Source organism: Oncorhynchus nerka, linkage group LG7, assembly GCF_034236695.1.
Source record: "Oncorhynchus nerka isolate Pitt River linkage group LG7, Oner_Uvic_2.0, whole genome shotgun sequence".
Taxonomy (NCBI): domain Eukaryota; kingdom Metazoa; phylum Chordata; class Actinopteri; order Salmoniformes; family Salmonidae; genus Oncorhynchus; species Oncorhynchus nerka.
In genome coordinates, this window is record NC_088402.1 from 42,791,085 (window position 1) to 42,811,931 (window position 20,847).

General features: G+C 43.3%; 1 protein-coding gene across 2 annotated transcripts in view; it reads left to right on the plus strand.

Moving 5' to 3' along the window:
* LOC115131712 (sterile alpha motif domain-containing protein 12-like) overlaps positions 1–20,847 on the plus strand; it is a 116,471-nt gene that overhangs the window by 56,158 nt on the left and 39,466 nt on the right. Inside the window, exons 6-7 of one of the 2 annotated variants that reach the window (XM_065020525.1) lie at positions 18,253–18,344; positions 18,458–20,251. The exons of the other annotated variant lie outside the window; for it this stretch is intronic. Coding sequence (XP_064876597.1) covers positions 18,253–18,344; positions 18,458–18,526 — 161 coding nt within the window. The 3' untranslated portion in view covers positions 18,527–20,251. Of the gene's footprint in view, positions 1–18,252; positions 18,345–18,457; positions 20,252–20,847 lie in introns of those variants that run through there. 2 annotated transcript variants of the gene reach the window in all.

Here is a 20,847-nt window from a genome sequence, read left to right on the forward strand (position 1 = left end):
TAATATCACTATTTAATGAAGTCCTCAGTTCTGTTGCTCCCTATTTTAAATGTGTAACACCATGAATGCCTTAGGTACCAATCGGGGCTCATATTCGAAAGGTTAGGAGTCATTATGTAGCAAAGTAATGTGGCCACACTGTTCGTGAAATTGCCTCTGAGCCCTCGCTCATTAGTCGCTAACGTCTGAAAGCTCGGCTACCCACAGTGAGAGACAATGTATCTACACAGCTAATAAATGTTCTGAAGTACATGGAATAATTATTTCTGTCTTTGTGAAGGCAGACTCCATTTACTCCATTTGTTTTGCACCGCATTGAATGCGGCCACGGTAATCAGCCGCCCCGCAGTTGGTATTGAGTGAGAAATGTCGCCCAGGTGTTTTTAAATAAGCCTGGAACAAAACACTGGTGTTTTGAAAGTAATAGTTCTACCTTTTTTGATAACCTCCGGTGATATGTCCCCTCAGTATGGAGTGAAGGCTCCCTGCTTAGGTTACCAATTAGAGTACTGTTCTCCCTCACAAATACCTCAGACCGGACTGTGAGTGTGCGGCGGCCATTTTCTTTCTCCTTTTTGTTTCCCTGCCTACTTGCACAGAGGGAGTTGAAGAACGTCAAGGTTAGCCGCTGCAGCACATCATCTGGTTTTATCCAGGGAGAAGGAAATACAAGAACAACCTTCTTCTAACCTGCCTCACTGTCTCTCAAGGATGTCAGACCTGTAGGGCAGTGAAGCATGAACAACACGTGCAGATCTGTTAATGAAGCTGAGGGAGAGGGGGCACCCCTGTAGAATTCAAAAGATGGAATACCCAGAGCAGAGAGGGCACGCAGGTAGAATAGCCAGAGGCACTGATCGTACTGTTGTCATAAGTGAGGCTCTCTGCAGCATCACCTTTGACCTGTGAACCTGGTAGAAGCACAGATTCTGATATCTTTAGCTGATGATAGACTCAGGCAAAGGCTTTATTAGTTTTGTCATGTCCTACAATGGACCTTTGCAGACAGCATGGACATTGACTTTATCCAAAACAAGTTTATTGTCAGCTTAATAGACTGTTATTATAGATTTAACCTTTCAAACTGTTACTCTGCAAGTCTCTGCACTGAACTTTGCAACTACAATGACCCGGCAGGTCGATTTTTTTTTTTTTTTAAAGCCGCAAAAAGCTCAGTCGTTTAAAAAAAAAAATCCTCTAATATCTGCGGTTTTTCACCGTGTGGAGCCGCACTCATCAATATATGGAGCAACAATGAGCAATAAAAAGGCATCGCCCTGCCCTAGCTGGTTCCACTCAGTCTGCAGACAGCCATTCCCAACTCCACTCAGGAGTTCAGGCGTCTGCCTGCCTGGGCAGTCAGGCACATGAAGTCAGCTTCCCAGAATTCACTCATGATCTAGCCAACCTGGATCAATAGCAAGCAGGACGCTTTACTGTTAACAACGCCAGCCATTACATATCTCTGGGCCCTGGCTGCTGACACAAACCCTATATGGAGTATTTATTTATTTATTTTTTTACCTTTTATTTAACTAGGCAAGTCAGTTAATTAAGAACAAATTCTTATTTTTAATGACTGCATGGGAACAGTGGGTTAACTGCCTGTTCAGGGGCAGAACGACAGATTTGTTCCTTGTCAGCTCAGGGATATGAACTTGCAACCTTTCAGTTACTAGTCCAACGCTCTAACCACTAGGCTACCCTGCCACCCCAGGTTGCTATAAGACACTATTATAGTGGTGATGAGGAAGAGCTCCACGGACCCTTAGTGTCCAGAAATAATTTAGCCAATCATTGCGATCTGTGGAGTTGCTTTTATCTCAAGTTTTCTCATGTCAATTAACTTGTGACATTCCTGGATTACTATTTATATTAACAGTCTGATTTAATCAACAGATATGATAGTCAGTTGAAAAAAAGTTGGGTACAAGACCATGTACATATCTGACTGTGTTAGGCAAAATCACGACATATCCCATTGAGCCAAGCGGGGAGAGGAAGTTGTCACAGTTCCGAGACCAGTCAAAAACATCCTGCTAACCCTACGCCAATGACTCTGGTGGATCTCAAAACTGAACTTGGATCCACGTTAAGTCGCAATGATATCCTTCACCTCAATCTTATGACCGATACTGTATCTCGAACCAGTCATGACTATTCAACAAAACAAGCTTTCTTTACGGCAAATTTCTTAGTTGCATGATTGTTTAACTAGCAAAGGCGTTTTGAAGTTGAGGGTGCAGTATTTATGAAGTTTGGCAATGGGGATGAAAATGAGCATTGTTCAGCTAGCTGGGGAAAATTAGCTTGGGCTAATTCAGGGAGCAAAAAGTTTGATTAAACAATTGACTGAAACAAATCAATTAGATTACTACTTATATTTAAGGAGAGCAAATCGATATACAATTTTGAAATTAACTGTAACTCTCAATAGTAAAAGAAAGATTCATGGTGATGTCTCTTCCGGATAGAGTAGATTCCTCCTCCTCACCACTCTATCCAGTATAGAGGTTTTGGTGGGTTTATGTGTTGCCGTGGTAACCTTAAAGTCGTGGATTGTGTGTCATAGATCATTAATGTAGTTTGGAGTGTAGCCATTCTTTTCTTGTACTGGTCTTGCTTATTTGGAGGTCTTTTTTAATTTGATGTCTTGTTGTAATTTAGTGTCTAGTTCTTTCGCTCTTCTATCTTGGCACCTTTTTTTAGTAGCTGGTCAATCTTTATCTCAAGGTGTTTGTCTCCATTTGGTCTTTTCAGTTAACCTCTATCGATCTTCACATATAGGCGTGGAACAGATGGGATATGTTAGCACATGTTGCCATAGGTTCACATGAATGGCTGTAAACATTTGAAGACACGGGGAGAGCGAGAGAGCAAGGGCATTTTGAGGAAACGTAGGTGTCTCAAGGGGGTGTATAAAAGGAAATTATGTATAGAATGCTGGATCATCGTTTGTGCTCAGGATTTATGATACCGCAATTAGCGGTAGCCGCGGCGCTACACCTGATGATCCATTATCATTGTAACATCTCATGTCGAGGGCAAATTTGATTGATGTCAGTAATTATCTTTTTAGCCAGTAGTTCTCAAATTAGCGGTCGAGACAAAACGTGTCCCCGAAACTGTCTCTCTCGCGTGTCACTGAGCCTTTGGACCCGCCCTGCAACCTCATTGGATGGCAATTGAATTGCTAGGGGGCTGGCTCACATGGGCCAAGCTTGCAGTACTCAAAATGGCACCGCACAGGCAGAACACTTTTAAAGACTTTGAGGACCGCCACAGGAATGTAAAGACCCAGAGTTACCTCTGCTGCAGAGGAGGATAAGTTCATTAGCGTTACCATCCTCATTGCTTCCCAAATAAATGCTTCACAGAGTTCAAGTAAGACACATCTCAACATCAACTGTTCTGATAAGACTGCGTGAATCAGGCCTTCATGGTCGAATTGCTGCAAGGGAAACCACTACTAAAGGACACCAATAAGAAAACTTGCTTGGGCCAAGAAACACGAACAATGGACATTAGACCGGTGGAAATCTGTCCTGGAGTCCAAATTTGAGATTTTTTGGTTCCAGCCAGAAATGAACCCGTCGATCAGCACCACAGAAAGAACAAAGTGGTCGAAAACACCCTATTTTATCTGCAAATAATAGGGAATAGCCTATATTATAAAACATAAATATATAGATCAATCTCTTGACTGAAACGCAGCTAATGACCTAGTACATGCTCTCTGTAGTTATGCACGGCGGCAAAAATGTCATACCGGTATTTCAAATGATTTGCCTCCCGCAGAGGCCTATAGCAAAAACAACCCGCCAGAAAATCAATCAAGTGGAACATTCAAACAGATGAATTAAATGGCAGCATGCCTTTTAACAGTATATGATGCGTATGTGCTTACTATTATTCTTATAGCCTAGTTAAGCGTATAGGCTATGATGACAATGAAATGGCTCAGTGGACGTGCACATGGTTTCAGACCGATCGAGCATAGTCGTAGATTGACGAGCAATGTAAATGAATCTCAATAAAGCATGATTTATATAGGCTGTCTGGGTAGCCTGCCTTGTAAAAATATAAGCTTACGCACTCATTTTGATTGGCATTCGACGGGCCTTGCGCTCTGCGAAGTCGTTGACTATGGCATTCAAATCCATGGTCCTGGCCCTGGTGTTTTCAGTGGACAGAATGGCCAACCCACACAGTCTCTCCTGTCCCATGCTGCTCCTCCAGGTATGATTTTAATTATTTTCAGTTTGGAAAAGGAGCGCTCGGAACCGGTTACCTTTACCGTCACAGTCGTAAAACTACATCGCTGTAACTACTTCCCCAAATGTAGCAGTGACTGAATCCACAATGAGCATCTTGGCCAGGTCTCTCACTGTAGTGTGCTTTGCTATATCCTTCTTAAAACAGGCCCTGAAAGAGAGTAATTGACCATATATATTGCTGATATATCTTTGCTGTAATGTTCAGCCAGCCGGCTGGCGGTCTTGTAGAGCACATCATCATTTGCGTTGGCCAGGGTAGTGGGATGGATGGAGTCTGACTCTGTTGCCCGCCGACTTTTAAATCTGTTTGACAGCTGATGTATAACGATGTCAAGGTTGACTTTAAAACTACTCTCCTCATCAGACAGTCGCTCGTCCTCGCATAGCGCATGAAAATGACGCCTCGCCTTCCTTCTCCGATTGTCTTCAAATGCGTTCTGAGCTCCCCATTTGTCGACAAGGGTCTTTGCAGTGACTTTGGCCTTTTCAAAATCCGGTGGGAATCCGGACAGGACCTATATCATGTCCTTGAGTAGGCTGACTGATCTGTGCAGGTCTGCGTCTTTGGCCTGAAGCATTTTGGAGACTACGTTCACATTTTCTAAAACCGTAGTTTGCAGAACGACAAAAACAAAATGTCTTCTGCAAAATCAAATATACCACTCAACATTGACCATCTCTTTATGCTATGCCCGAAGAAGGTGTATAACAGTTAAACAGTATCATAAAACTGTTTAATCTCTGGCACATTTTTGACGGTTGTCGCTGAGAGCCAGGTTAAGACTATGCGCTGTGCAATGCACATAAACAGCAAGCGGCTCTCCTTCGGATATTCTGGCCTGCACACCCGAAATAGGTCAGCAGCTCCATCATACCCCTGCGGAGGACATTTTGAAATATCCAGCCCCTTATCCTCTAAACTGCACAGGATTTTTAGTTAAAGCTCAGCTGCTGATGTGTCAGCAGTCTCCAGAAGTCCCCATGATGGTCAGATCTGTGACGACATTATCTGCATCCCTTATCACGCTCACATAGCGATAAACTTGGCTTAACTGGTCTACTTTGGATACATCTGGTGTGCTGTCCATAATAATCGGGGGGGGGGGGGGGGGGAATGGGGCTTCCTGCATCTCTCCCTGATTGTCACACTGCACTCGCTCGGCTAAGATATAAATCAGTTCATTTTGGATCTGATGACTGAGATAGTTAACGGATCCTGCGGAGCGTTCTGAACGTTCTTTCAGAACTGGGTCGTAAAATGACAGCAGTTCAATTATATTGAGAAAATTCCCACTGTTGGCCTGCCCCAGCTTTTTACGGTGCCCTCTGAATGCCAAATTACCTGATGCAAGTGTGAGAGTTACATTAACTATGCACTCCCAACACCTGTCGCCAGAAGTTTGCTGCGTTACGCACGCCTCTCTCCATTTCTGCGTCAATAGTGCCATTGCGCTTCCATTGCTCATATACCAAACAGGCCCCCATCTGAATCTAGGATGTCTCATGACATGCTATTTTGGATGTTAGATGGCGCCAATCTCTCACCCCATTAACTCCGATCTCCGAACAGCCAGAAAGGCTCACAATGCATGCAATATAGCTTGGACGAATAACATAGCTATGTACGTGGTAATTTGATTTGGGCCTTGGTTGTAGTGGTGTAATACAAACACCGCCTTTCGTCATCTCTTGGAAATGGGCCAGTAGGCTTACGTGAGCCTAATACAATAACGTGCCGTTTGACTTTTGCATCCACATTTGTTGCATAACGCCCCCCTGTCAGTTGGATAGGTAAAAAGGCTGTCTGTCCCATTTCCACCTGTTTCCTCTGCCGCCACGATTCTAGCCCCGCCCTGCTCCTCTTCCTCCCCGCCCGGCCCGGGGATAGCTTGTCCTGCCTGGCTTGTGCTCAGGGTCGTATCCTCCGATACCTGACAACCTGTATCCCCCTCTGTCAAAGTTGCTTCTTCTGGCACGATGGAACAGCTTGGCCTTTTTCTCACTTGAGACGCTAAAAGCTGCTGCTGGCGACGATTAACCTACATCCTCTTCTGGTCCTGCTATTTTGCTTGTGCTAGCAATAGCTGCACTTGAACTGCATTTGAAAACAATCTAATTTAACTAATTTTGATACCTCCTTTGCTTTCAAATTTTGTGTTGATACATTGCTGATTTTTAAATCGGCAAAGTCTATTCTTGACTTTCTCAATTTTTGGGGGGGGCATGTTCTTTTGTTAGCTAGCTCAACTGTTGCTTAAAACAATGACTGAAACCAACACCGCTTCGGAGAGTATTTTCCCAATGAATCCCAGAATGCATTTCATTATCTTAACATGGTATTGAAACTATTGAATAATATGATTTATTTATCAAATTAATTTGATTTATTGTCAGCAAATCGCTAAAATATCATGCCGACTTATGTAGTGGCAAAAATAACAAACATTTTGTTGGTGAAACCATCCGTGGGATAATTTATCATATAGCCTACGTTAAGGAAAGTTCTAATCCTAGACGTGATGGACCCGCGTCAGCAATTAATACTTGGGCGTGGTGGGGCGGTATTCAAATTACATAGGGGGCCCGCGGCTCCGCAGATCTGGACCCAGCAGTGGGCCTATGTATATTATGGGCCCTGGTGCGACCGCTTCGGTTGCTTCGGCTGAAGCTACGCCACTGAATGGGAGCATTGTAATCCTACCTCGGAGAGAGGGCGAGAGATCTAGTTACTGGGTAGTAGTCAGAAATGCATTGATCCCAGCTGTTTCAACATAGCTTACCAGTATTTCATAATCAAGTGTGGCCTAACTGGTTTTGCTGTTTTGATAAGATTAGATTTGGCCTCTTGGTTTACAGAATAAATAGTAGGCGAGAAATGACTTATCTTTATAACCGAGACTAAATTAATTCACAGGACTTGGAGGTTCAGAGATCTTCTAACATTTGTATGACTTTATAAATATTTACAGGCAAGGGTTGCCAAGAGGGTGAAATATAAATTTAAAAATAAGTTTCATATTATAATTCTCTCGCTCCATTATTCCCCTCTGTGTCAATTTTGCTTGCCTGTGTGTGTGTGCATGCACGCCTAGGTTGGTTTGCTTGCCTGTGTGTGTGTGCATGCACGCCTAGGTTGGTTTGCTTGCTCGTTTGATACGACGTCCCTGACTATACCCCTGTAATGCTACTTAATATTTCAGTTTGTGTGTCGGGTATCATTGTCTATGTGCATCATCAATTATCCGGATCTGCACGTGCATGCACCACTGTGCACGCCGTCGGAGCCACCGCAGGCTTAACTTGCCCTCTATTAAAGATTTACGCTCTCCGTGGGGAATTATTAAACCCCAGAGCCCCACTTCGTGACGCTCGGTTTGTAGCATTGTGCAAAGATTAAAGGAGGTTCATTGAAAGGTCTTTTAACCATTCTGGATGATTGATCTCGCTCCAGCCTTAAGAATGCCAGTCTTCTCTCTGTCTCTCGGCCATAGTTCTCTCTTTCTCGAACCCTTGTCGTGGAAATTCAGTACAGAGAGAGTCTTGGTCATTTCTTCAAACAATCTTTATTTAATATTGATTAATTATTGCAATAATGAGACCGTCAGCCCACCAGTCTTGACTGACTGTTAGGCTGAGAGTCTAGCCTTGACAGACGATGCACAGTTTTATATAGCTGATACCAAGATTGCTTAGTCAGTCACTTCTAACATTCCCATAGGTCACCTTGGTTATCTACTCAGGATGGTCTTTTACTTAGTTTCCCAGATGCCAGGAAGATAAGACAATGCGGCATTGTTCTTAACTCTTTCAGTCTCTATCTCGAGTCGCACACACCACATCTTGTCTATAGAATGCTAGCTTTTAGGTTTTTATCACCAACACAAGTCAAGTGTCTGCTTCAAGCTATCTGTAGTAGAACCCATGTTCTCAACACCCAGGCTAGGTGCTAGAGTGGAGACCATAAAACACAGCATTAGCAGGACAGAAATATCTTAGTGTTCGTTATGAAAATAATTGTTACATAGCCAACAAATAAGGTGAATACATAATTTTCTCCTGACACCCTCTTTTGGCCCTGCTCGTCTAGCAGCCATGTTTTGAGGGACACTCCTGTAATTACACCCTTTGATTATCCTCCATACTGAACTCCTCACCCTGAGAGAGAGCCTCTGCCAGGCAGCACCACAGTGATGAAGAGGTGTGCCACGCTGAGATATTCAAATCAAAGTCAAATAACATTTTATTGGCCACATACAAATGGTTGGCAGATGCGAGTGTCGCGAAATGCTCGTGCTTCCAACAGTGCAGTAATATCTAACAATTCCCAACAACTAACTAATACACACAAATATAAAGGGGTGAATGTGTATATGTACAAATAAATATATGGATGAGCGATGGCCGAGCGGCATAGGCAAGGTGCAGTAGATGGTATAAAATACAGTATATACATGTTATTAATGTAAGATATGCAAACATTATTTAGTGGCATTGTTTAAAGTGATCCATTTGTTAGTGTCCAGTGATTGGGTCTCAATACAGTATATACATGTGATAAGAGTAATGTAAGATATGTAGACATTATTAAAGTGGCATTATTTAGTGGCATTGTTTAAAGTGATCCATTTGTTAGTGTCCAGTGATTGGGTCTCAATACAGTATATACATGTGATAAGAGTAATGTAAGATATGTAGACATTATTAAAGTGGCATTATTTAGTGGCATTGTTTAAAGTGATCCATTTGTTAGTGTCCAGTGATTGGGTCTCAATACAGTATATACATGTGATAAGAGTAATGTAAGATATGTAGACATTATTAAAGTGGCATTATTTAGTGGCATTGTTTAAAGTGATCCATTTGTTAGTGTCCAGTGATTGGGTCTCAATACAGTATATACATGTGATAAGAGTAATGTAAGATATGTAGACATTATTAAAGTGGCATTATTTAGTGGCATTGTTTAAAGTTAATTTTGATAAATGCACAAAATCGCCAGTCAAAATGGACGTTCTACCACAGCCACCATATTATTTTTGGGAAGCCTATTTGACTCTAAGTTCGGACGTATAAAGTTTGTATGTGAACTCTTTCTAAGATGCATACTTTTAGTTTTTCCCGAACTCACTTCACTCATGTATAAGCGTAGAGGGAGGCTTGTGCTGCAGATGCTAGAGAAATAATGAAGAGAAATTATAGATAAAATGTATCAGTGCTCATCGGCCATTGGACATGAACATTACAAAACAAGTTGGGAATCGCAAATTCAACAATGAGTGGTTTGGAAGGAATCTGTGACAATGGCTAACGGTAAGCATTGCAAAGCAATCACTAGCCTGATATTCAGTGGAGTGGTTGTGTGGTCCCAAGTCTAGGATTAAGTTTCTCTCGTTCAAGTTTAAAATGATTAACATTCAACATTGGCCTTGATGTCAATGAAGCATGATTTGTGCCGTGCTCAAAACAACTTAACTCGGAACTGTGAAACCTTGAGTTCAAGATGACTGGGAATTCTGGGAAAAACGAGCTCAGACTGGGAAATACTTTTTTGAAAGGTCATCCAACTCGGAATTGTAAGACAGGAAACTGAAGATCAATGACGTCATGATTCCACCATGTTTTTTCCGAGTTCACAGTTGTCTTGAAAGCACCATAAATCCAGAGAATGCCAGACTTTGATGACAAAATTTGCGCACAAAGGACCACTGTGCCATCTTCCTGTTCAAGTAAGCACAGCACAACAAGGTGAGTCCAAAAATGTATTGTATGATGCTCCATAAATGATGTAGTATGCCAGGGAGTTATGTATACTGTAGCAAAGACGTAATACTAAATGTATGTTGTGTAGTTAGCTTAGTAGCCCATTTGACCTACTTACCTTCATTTTGCCTACTTACCTTCATTTTGCCTACTGTTCTGACTTGGTGGGGCACATGTACTGTTGCCGATAACCTTTTTGTTAGAGAAATGTAATAATTTAATATTGTAAGAGCTTTCATTGTATGCTTAAATGCACCCTTTATTTATCCTACGTTTCTGACTTGGTGTACAGGGAGAACACTAAGAATGGCCCATGTTCTGAATTCTGTCACTACATTTCAAAAGTGCTAAACAAATAGTTATGCTGACTACGTCCATCCTAGCTCGCTCATTAATGTCTTAATCAAAATTACGGATTGCCTCTTATCCGCTTCTTGTCCCCTCATGCCATAGTTTCTACATTTCAATTGTCATTAGAAACCACATTTGTTTACGCACGTCAGCCATATCAGCTATGTTTTTTTTTAAGACCGTAAAGGACGCTGAATGAACTGTTTCTCTATCAAACAAAGCTCCGCTGATAGCAAGGTGTAGCAGTGGTAAGATGTTTGGACAGCTTTATGTAGGCCCTAACAGTTTGTATGCATGCATCCCACCAAAATGTACATGCTAAAATCGTCACTGTTCATATGTCATGGGATTTCCACAATGAGTCGGGCTGGTTTGACCACACAATTTGTCACAGAAGGCAACCCAGTAAAGTGGAAATGGATTCTTCAGTGAAGTTCCATGTCGTAATCAGAAACCAGGGGTAAGCAACACTCTTCCTGGAGTGCCGCAGTTACTGCAGGATTTTGTTCCAACTAGGCACCATACTTGACCATCTAAGCTAATTGATCAGTTCAGTGATTGCCTAAATTCAACACACATGGTCTTTCAGGTCGGATAAATCAAAAAAATGTATTTAGGGTGAAAGTATCTAATGACTTGCATTCTATAGTTCTGTACAGACATGATCGTTGTGGCCTTACCCTTTAAAGAACACTTGCTGATCTCCCCTCTCATCTGTGTCTGTTCCATTGAGCAGTTTCACCACTGCGTACACTGCAGGATTTCCAGAACAATGCCTTGTTTGTATCTGTGTGTGTTGCCATGTGTCATAGATAATGTGATGGGTTTCTAGGAATTACTGTTCAAATTTTCTTTCCATAGACTTGGAGAAGTCTGTGCAGATTGCAAAGATATATGGTTGTGTCTCGGTCTTGATATATCCCACTCGTTCTATGAGCTGAGAAGTTGGCGGCTTGTTGAACATTAGCAACTGATCTGATGCAGAAATCCTTTACATCTATGTAACTGCCACCATAATGGAAACGAGGGATACAGAGTATGTGCTTCCACACAGGTGTGGTTCCTTGAATTAATTAAGCAATTAACAACCCATTACTTTGGCTACCATGGCTGTACCCCCATAGGATGACACTAGATGTCGACCGATTATGATTTTTTTTCAATGCCGATACCGATTTATTGGAGGACCAAAAAAAGCCGATACTGATAAATCGGACAATTATTAATGTTTTTTATAAATAAATATTTTCTAATGACAATTACAACAATACTGAATGAACACTAACTTAATATAATACATCAATAAAATCAATTTAGCCTCAAATAAATAATGAAACATGTTCAATTTGGTTTAAATAATGCAAAAACAAAGTGTTGGAGAAGAAAGTAAAAGTGCAATATGTGCCATGTAAGAAAGCTAACGTTTAAGTTCCTTGCTCAGAACATAAGAACATATGAAAGCTGGTGGTTCCTTTTAACATGAGTCTTCAATATTCCCAGGTAAGAAGTTTTAGGTTGTAGTTATTATAGGAATTATAGGACTATTTCTCTCTATACCATTTGTATTTCATTAACTATTGGATGTTCTTATAGGCACTTTAGTATTGCCAGCGTAACAGTATAGCTTCCGTCCCTCCTCGCCGCTACCTGGTCTCGAATCAGGAACACATCGACAACAGCCACCCTCGAAGCAGCGTTACCCATGCAGAGCAAGGGGAACAACTACTCCAAGTCTCAGAGCGAGTGACATTTGAAACGCTATTAGCGCGCACCCTGCTAACTAGCTAGCCATTTCACATCGGTTACACCAGCCTTGTGTGTTCCGGCGCCGACAGAGATGGCCGCCTCGCTTCGCGTTTCTAGGAAACTATGCAGTTTTTTGTTTTTTTTACGTGTTATTTCTTACATTGGTACCCCAGGTCATCTTAGGTTTCATTACATACATTCGAGAAGAACTACTGAACATAAGAGCAGCGTCAACTCACCATCAGTACGACCAAGAATATGACTTTCGCGAAGCGGATCCTGTGTTCTGCCTTTCACCCAGGACAACGGCATGGATCCCAGCCGTCGACCCCAAAAAACGACTTCGTAAAAGGGGAAAACGAAGCGGTCTTCTGGTCAGACTCCGGAGACGGGCACATCGTGCACCACTCCCTAGCATTCTCCTCGCCAATGTCCAGTCTCTTGACAACAAGGTTGATGAAATCCGAGCAAGGGTAGCATTCCAGAGGGACATCAGAGACTGTAACGTTCTTTGCTTCACGGAAACATGGCTCACTGGAGAGACTCTATCGGAGACGGTGAAGCCAGCTGGTTTCTCCACGCATCGCGCCGAAACATCTTTCTGGTAAGAAGAGGGGCGGGGGCGTATGCTTCATGGTTAACGTGACGTGGTGTTGCCACAACAACATACAGGAACTCAAGTCCTTCTGTTCACCTGATTTAGAATTCCTCACAATCAAATGTCGACCGCATTATCTACCAAGGGAATTCTCTTCGATTATAATCACAGCCATATATATCCCCCCAAGCAGACACATCGATGGCTCTGAACGAACTTTATTTGACTCTTTGCAAACTGGAATCCATATATCCGGAGGCTGCATTCATTGTAGCTGGGGATTTTAACAAGGCTAATCTGAAAACAAGACTCCCTAAATTTGATCAGCATATCGATTACGCAACCAGGGCTGGAAAAACCTTGGATCATTGCTATTCCAACTTCTGTGACGCATATAAGGCCCTGCCCCGCCCTCCTTTCGGAAAAGCTGACCACGACTCCATTTTGTTGATCCCTGCCTACAGAGAGAAACTAAAACAAGAAGCTCCCGCGCTGAGGTCTGTTCAACGCTGGTCCGACCAAATCTGATTCCACACTCCAAGACTGCTTCCATCATGTGGACTGGGATATGTTCCGTATTGAGTCAGACCACAACATTGACGAATACGCTGATTCGGTGAGTGAGTTCATTAGAACGTGCGTTGAAGATGTCGTTCCCATAGCAACGACTAAAACATTCCCAAACCAGAAACCGTGGATTGATGGCAGCATTCGCGTGAAACTGAAAGCGCGAACCACTGCTTTTAATCAGGGCAAGGTGACTGGAAACATGACCGAATACAAACAGTGTAACTATTCCCTCCGCAAGGCAATCAAACAAGCTAAGCGTCAGTATAGAGACAAAGTAGAATCTCAATTCAACGGCTCAGACACGAGGTATGTGGCAGGGTCTACAGTCAATCACGGATTACAAAAAGAAAACCAGCCCCGTCACGGACCAGGATGTCTTGCTCCCAGGCAGACTAAATTACTTTTTTGCCCACTTTGAGGACAATACAGTGCCACTGACACGGCCCGCAACTAAAACATGCGGACTCTCCTTCACTGCAGCCGACGTGAGGAAAACATTTAAACGTGTCAACCCTCGCAAGGCTGCAGGCCCAGACGGCATCCCCAGCCGCGCCCTCAGAGCATGCGCAGACCAGCTGGCTGGTGTGTTTACGGACATATTCAATCAATCCCTATCCCAGTCTGTTGTTCCCACATGCTTCAAGAGGGCCACCATTGTTCCTGTTCCCAAGAAAGCTAAGGTAACTGAGCTAAACGACTACCGCCCCGTAGCACTCACTTCCGTCATCATGAAGTGCTTTGAGAGACTAGTCAAGGACCATATCACCTCCACCCTACCTGACACCCTAGACCCACTCCAATTTGCTTACCGCCCAAATAGGTCCACAGACGATGCCATCTCAACCACAGTGCACACTGCCCTAACCCATCTGGACAAGAGGAATACCTATGTGAGAATGCTGTTCATCGACTACAGCTCGGCATTTAACACCATAGTGCCCTCCAAGCTCGTCATCAAGCTCGAGACCCTGGGTCTCGACCCCGCCCTGCGCAACTGGGTACTGGACTTCCTGACGGGCCGCCCCCAGGTGGTGAGGGTAGGCAACAACATCTCCACCCCGCTGATCCTCAACATTGGGGCCCCACAAGGGTGCGTTCTGAGCCTTCTCCTGTACTCCCTGTTCACCCACGACTGCGTGGTCACGCACGCCTCCAACTCAATCATCAAGTTTGCGGACGACACAACAGTGGTAGGCTTGATTACCAACAACGACGAGACGGCCTACAGGGAGGAGGTGAGGGCCCTCGGAGTGTGGTGTCAGGAAAATAACCTCACACTCAACGTCAACAAAACGAAGGAGATTGTGGACTTCAGGAAACAGCAGAGGGAACACCCCCCTATCCACATCGATGGAACAGTAGTGGAGAGGGTAGTAAGTTTTAAGTTCCTCGGCGTACACATCACAGACAAACTGAATTGGTCCACCCACACAGACAGCATCGTGAAGAAGGCGCAGCAGCGCCTCTTCAACCTCAGGGGGCTGAAGAAATTCGGCTTGTCACCAAAAGCACTCACAAACTTCTACAGATGCACAATCGAGAGCATCCTGTCGGGCTGTATCACCGCCTGGTACGGCAACTGGAGGCTCTCCAGAGGGTAGTGAGGTCTGCACAACGCATCACCGGGGGCAAACTACCTGCCCTCCAGGACACCTACACCACCCGATGTCACAGGAAGGGCCATAAAGATCATCAAGGACAACAACCAACCGAGCCACTGCCTGTTCACCCCGCTATCATCCAGAAGGCGAGGTCAGTACAGGTGCATCAAAGCTGTCATCAGACTGTTAAACAGCCACCACTAACATTGAGTGGCTGCTGCCAACACACTGACTCAACTCCAGCCACTTTAATAATGGGAATTGATGGGAAATGATGTCAAATGTATCACTAGCCACTTTAAACAATGCTACTTAATATGTTTACATACCCTACATTATTCATCTCATATGTATACGTATATACTGTACTCTATATCATCTACTGCATCCTTATGTAATACATGTATCACTAGCCACTTTAACTATGCCACTTTGTTTACATACTCATCTCATATGTATATACTGCACTCAATACCATCTACTGTATCTTGCCTATGCCGCTCTGTACCATCACTCATTCATATATCTTTATATACATATTCTTTATCCCCTTACACTTGTGTCTATAAGGTAGTAGTTTTGGAATTGTTAGCTAGATTACTTGTTGGTTATTACTGCATTGTCGGAACTAGAAGCACAAGCATTTCGCTACACTCGCATTAACATCTGCAAACCATGTGTATCTGACAAATAAAATTTGATTTGATCTCGGGAGTTGATAGGCTTGAAGTCATAAACAGCTCAATGCTTGACGCACAACGAAGAGCTGCTGGCAAAATGCACAAAAGTGCTGTTTGAATGAATGCTTACGAACCTGCTGCTGCCTACCATCGCTCAGTCAGACTGCTCAAATCATAGACTTGGTTAACATAATAACACACAGATATACGAGCCTTAGATCATTAATATGGTCAAATCCAGAAACTATCATCTCGAAAATGAGACGTTTATTCTTTCAGTGAAATACGGAACCGTTCGGTATTTTATCTAAGGGGTGGCATCCATTAGTCTAAATATTCCGGTTACATTGCACAACCTTCAATGTTATGTCATAATTACGTAAAACTCTGGCAAATTAGGCAGCCCAAACTGTTGCATATACACTGACTCTGTGTGCAATGAACGCAAGAGAAGTGACACAATTTCACCTGATTAATATTGCCTGCTAACCTGGATTTCTTTTAGATAAATATGCATGTTTAAAAATATATACTTCTGTGTATTGATTTTAAGAAAGGCATTGATGTTCATGGTTAGGTACACATTGGAGCAACGATACGCACCGCATCAATTATATGCAACGCAGGACACGCTAGATAAACTAGTAATATCATCAACCATGTGTAGTTAACTAGTGATTATGATTGATTGTTTTTTATAAGATAAGTTTAATGCTAGCTAGCAACTTACCTTGGCTTCTTACTGCATTCGCGTAACAGGCAGGCTCCTCGTGGAGTGCAATGAGAGGCAGGTGGTTAGAGCGTTGGACTAGTTAACTGTAAGGTTGCAAGGTTGAATCCCCCGAGCTGTCAAGGTGAAAATCTGTCGTTCTGCCCCTGAACGAGGCAGTTAACCCATCGTTCCTAGGCCGTCATTGAAAATAAGAATGTGTTCTTAACTGACTTGCCTAGTTAAATAAGGATTAAATAAAGGTGTAAAAAAATAAATGTATATAAAAAAAATTTAAATCTGCAAAATCGGTGTCCAACAATACCGATTTCCAATTGTTATGAAAACTTGAAATCGGCCCTAATGTAATGGCATTCAGAGGTGGAAGAAGGATCGGACCAAAGCGCAGTGTGGTGTTCATGATGTAATATTTAATGAAACGATCTGAACACTGAAATACAAAACAATAAAGTGAACGAACTAAAACCTAAACAGTACATTGTGGCCCAAACAAACACCCACGAAACCCAGGTGGAAAAAGGCTACCGAAGTATGATTCTCTATTCGAGACAACTAACGAGACCTGCCTCTGAGAACCATACTAGGCTGAACACAAAAACCCAACATAGAAAAACAGACTGCCCATCCCAACTCACGCCCTGACCATACTAAACAAAGACAAAAACAAAGGAATTGAAGCTGTTCTGGCTCATGGTGGCCCGATGCCCTATTAAGACACTTTATGCTGGTGTTTCCTTTATTTTGGCAGTTACCTGTAGGTGAGAGGCCACAAGGCTGTAAAGGCTTGGGCGATATCCCGATTTTCATGTCATTCCGGGATTTACGGCAATAGCACACAATGGGTATTGTCATCCATGATAAAATGGTGCTGACTGACAGGGCTGCCGTGCTTCTAGCTCTTAGGAAACCTTGCCGTATTTAAACCATTTTTTAAATTTCTTACATTAGCCCAGGAAATGTTGTTGTTATATAGAGCCGGGAATAACTTTTGTATATCAGAGTTGCGGTAACTCACCAGTAATACGACTTCCCGAATCGGATCCTTTGTTCTTACTCTCCAGGGCAATTGAACTTATTCCAGAGGCTGTTCCAAAACTACTCATGGTGTGATTGTGATAACATACAGGAACTCAAGTCCTTTTGTTCACCCAACCAAGAATACATCACAATCAAATGCCGACCCTAATGCCTCCAAAGATAATTCACTTCAGTTATAATCACAGCCGTGTATATTCCCCCTCAAGCCGATACCGCGACGGCCCTCAAAGGACTTCCCTGGACTTTATGCAAACTGGAAACCACATATCCTGAGGCCGCATTTTATTGTAGCTGGGGATTTTAACAAAGAAAATTTAAGGAAAACGCTACCGAAGTTCTATCAACACATTGATTATAGTACTCGCGCTGCTAAAACACTCGATCACTGCTATTCCAACTTCCGGGATGCCTTCGGCAAATCCGATCACAACTCCCTTCCTAATGGGCAGAAACTCAAACAGGAAGTACCTGTGCTAAGGACTATTCAACGCTGGTCTGACCAATTCGAATCCACACTTCAAAATTGTTTTGATCATGCGGACTGGGATATGTTGCTTCCGAGAACAAAATAGACAAATACACTGAAACGGTGACTGAGTTCATCAGGAAGTGTATAGGAGATGTTGTACCCACTGTGACTAAAACCTACCCTAATCAGAAACCGTGGACAGATGGCAGCATTTGCGCAAACCATCGCATTTAACCATGACAAGGTGACTGGGAATATGGCCAAATACAAACAGTGTAGTTATTCCCTCCGTAATAGGCAAAACGTCAGTACAGAGACAAAGTGGAGTCGCAATTCAACTGTTCAGACACGAGATGTATGTGGCAGGGTCTACAGACAATCACGGACTACAAGGGAAAACCAGCCACGTTGCTGACAGATGTTTACTTTCAGACAAGCTAAACACCTTCGCCCGCTTTGAGGATAACACAGTGCCACAGACGCGGCCTGCTACCAAGGACTGTGGGCTCTCCTCCGTGGTCGACGTGAGTAAGACATTTAACCCTCGCAAGGCTGCCGGCCCAATCGGCATCCTCAGAGCATGCGCAGACCAGCTGGCTGCAGTGTTAACGGACATTTTCAATCTCTCCCTGTCCAGGTGTGTTGTCCCCACATGCTTAAAGATGTCCACCATTGTTCCTGTACCCAAGAAAGGAAAGGTAACTGAACTAAATGACTATTGCCCGTAGCACTCACTTCGGTCATCATGAAGTGCTTTGAGAGGCTAGTTAAGGATCATATCACATCTACCTTACCTGACACCCTAGACCCACTTCGATTTGCTTACCTTCTCAATAGAGCCACAGACAATGCCTTTGCACTCTGCTTTATCTCTTCATGTGTTGCACAAGTTGACTGCAGGTATTAACTTAAGTAGCTTCAAATGTTCACATTTTATTGAAAAAGGTTTTTGACTGTATTGAAAAACCATCCCGTGGCTTTTTCCAAATACGATCTACGTCCAAGGCTAGAGTTGTCCAACCCCACGCTGTTTGAAGGAGATATAGTGGAAAGTCCAGCTGCCCTGATGTCATGGAGGGGTGTGTGTGTGTCATTCCCTAACTTACATTTCCACACACTCTCTCTTTTTAATGTGCCTCCATCTAATCACACAGTCACCTGTGAAAACATTGCTGGTGCTGTAACTTAATTACGGTGGTTGAGTGAGTGTACCAGCCAGAGTGAGGGAGATCTATACGGTGTGGTCTGGAGTCCTTTCAGGGGCTGCGGCATAGCGGATGGCGTTTTCAGCTCGCCTCGCCGTCCGGCCTCATCCGCACCACAGCTCTTTTTAATTAAACATCTTTGCAGCGTAGTGCGCAGTGATTACGGGAGAAAATGCAGCCGGCGTTCGTTGACAACCGCCGACAAATCAAACTCGCCCTCACCCGAGCTGCTCAAAGGGCCCCCGCCGAGCCGAGGGCTCATCACAACACCGCCACGGCCCGCTGCCATTAGGAACACAGAGAGCGAATCAATTCCAGTAAGGCCTTCACCTACATGTCACCTCTGTATTTACACCAAGCCCGCCTGCTCACCGTAATTATGCAGAGAGGGAGAGAGAAATAAAATGTATGTTGCTATACTTTCGTTTCAATTCCTCTTTAGCCCATTGTGTTCTCTCTAATAGTTCCATTTATTGTAATTTGTTACACTCCAGGCAATGAGTCATAAAGGCATTTGAATGTAAAGCAAATGTACAAGAAGTGCTCTCTCTCTCTTTCTCTCGCTCTCTCTCGCTCTCTCTCTCTCGCTCTCATTAGCTCAGGAGTGTTTGGCTCGTAGAATATTAGGAATGATTACATGGCACACTTTCTAGTGTCCCTACTATAAAGCTGGCACAGTGAAACCATAACTGGGTGGAATGAGTCGAGTTGGCCAACATGCCAGCTGTTTTCTTTGGCACGACCGTCCTGTACATTGAACACTCTGAGCGTATATGACAAACTTACCCCACAGATATTTATGGGGGAGATATTATTTCTCATTAAGCGCACATTAAATCATAATCAGATTTCACCTCTGTGTTGAGGCCCACAGATAGAGCTGAGGTTAGCTAGCCAGTCTGTGTTACCAAGACCAGAGAGCTAACTTCAGTCACTACTATTATAGCTAAACTCATATCAAAAGTATCTAATGCGTTTAGGTGTTAGTCCAGCCCATGTTCTGCTCAGATCAGAGAGTTTGTATTCAACGTTATGTACTGTACACTCTCTGGCTCTCTCAAAAGGACTCCATGTCCCAGAGGTACATGTTTCCCTGTTGTAGTAATCTATGTTTTGGTAATTAACGAATGCGAGTCAGGAAAAGTGGCGCAGAGGGAGTTCTTTGATCATTAAACTAGTGAGTGTTGTTGTTCAAACTTTACATTGGTGTCATTAGGAACCAAACTGAAGAAAGTCCCTACCTGTTTCCGAACTTGTCCAAAAGGAAACGGTAGTTTTCCGTTGCAAAGCGTTTTGGAATGGCATGCCATAATAATGAATACGACCCTGATCTTATAATGGCAATTTAGGGAGTAAATTGGCCTCTTTCACAATCACAACAGTGTTAGACTATCATGGAAATGTCAGATAATTACTTCAAAGCTCATCACAATTAACTTCTTTATTACACAACGCATTCTTGTACTGCCTCTAATAGATCCAGGAAGCCCATATTGAGTAGCTTATCTCTCTATAGGTGCACACAGTGGCAGTAGCCAGCTCCTCATCTGCTGTCTGAAATAGACAACATTTTATGAGTTGAGCTGCATTACATTCTGGCCTCCACAGAGACGTATCAACTAGCTGTCTCCTATCACCTCACAGTAATACAGTATATTGGCAATTTAAGTTTTGAGTCTGTCGACAAATGACCTTTTTGAAATGTTCTGGATCTGGACTGAGAGAAAGGGGGATTCCTTCAGCTCCTCCACACCAGCTGCATACTTTTACTCAGAGTAGCAGCGGACGTATGCACCCTCACTTATTCATCACCTCCACATTT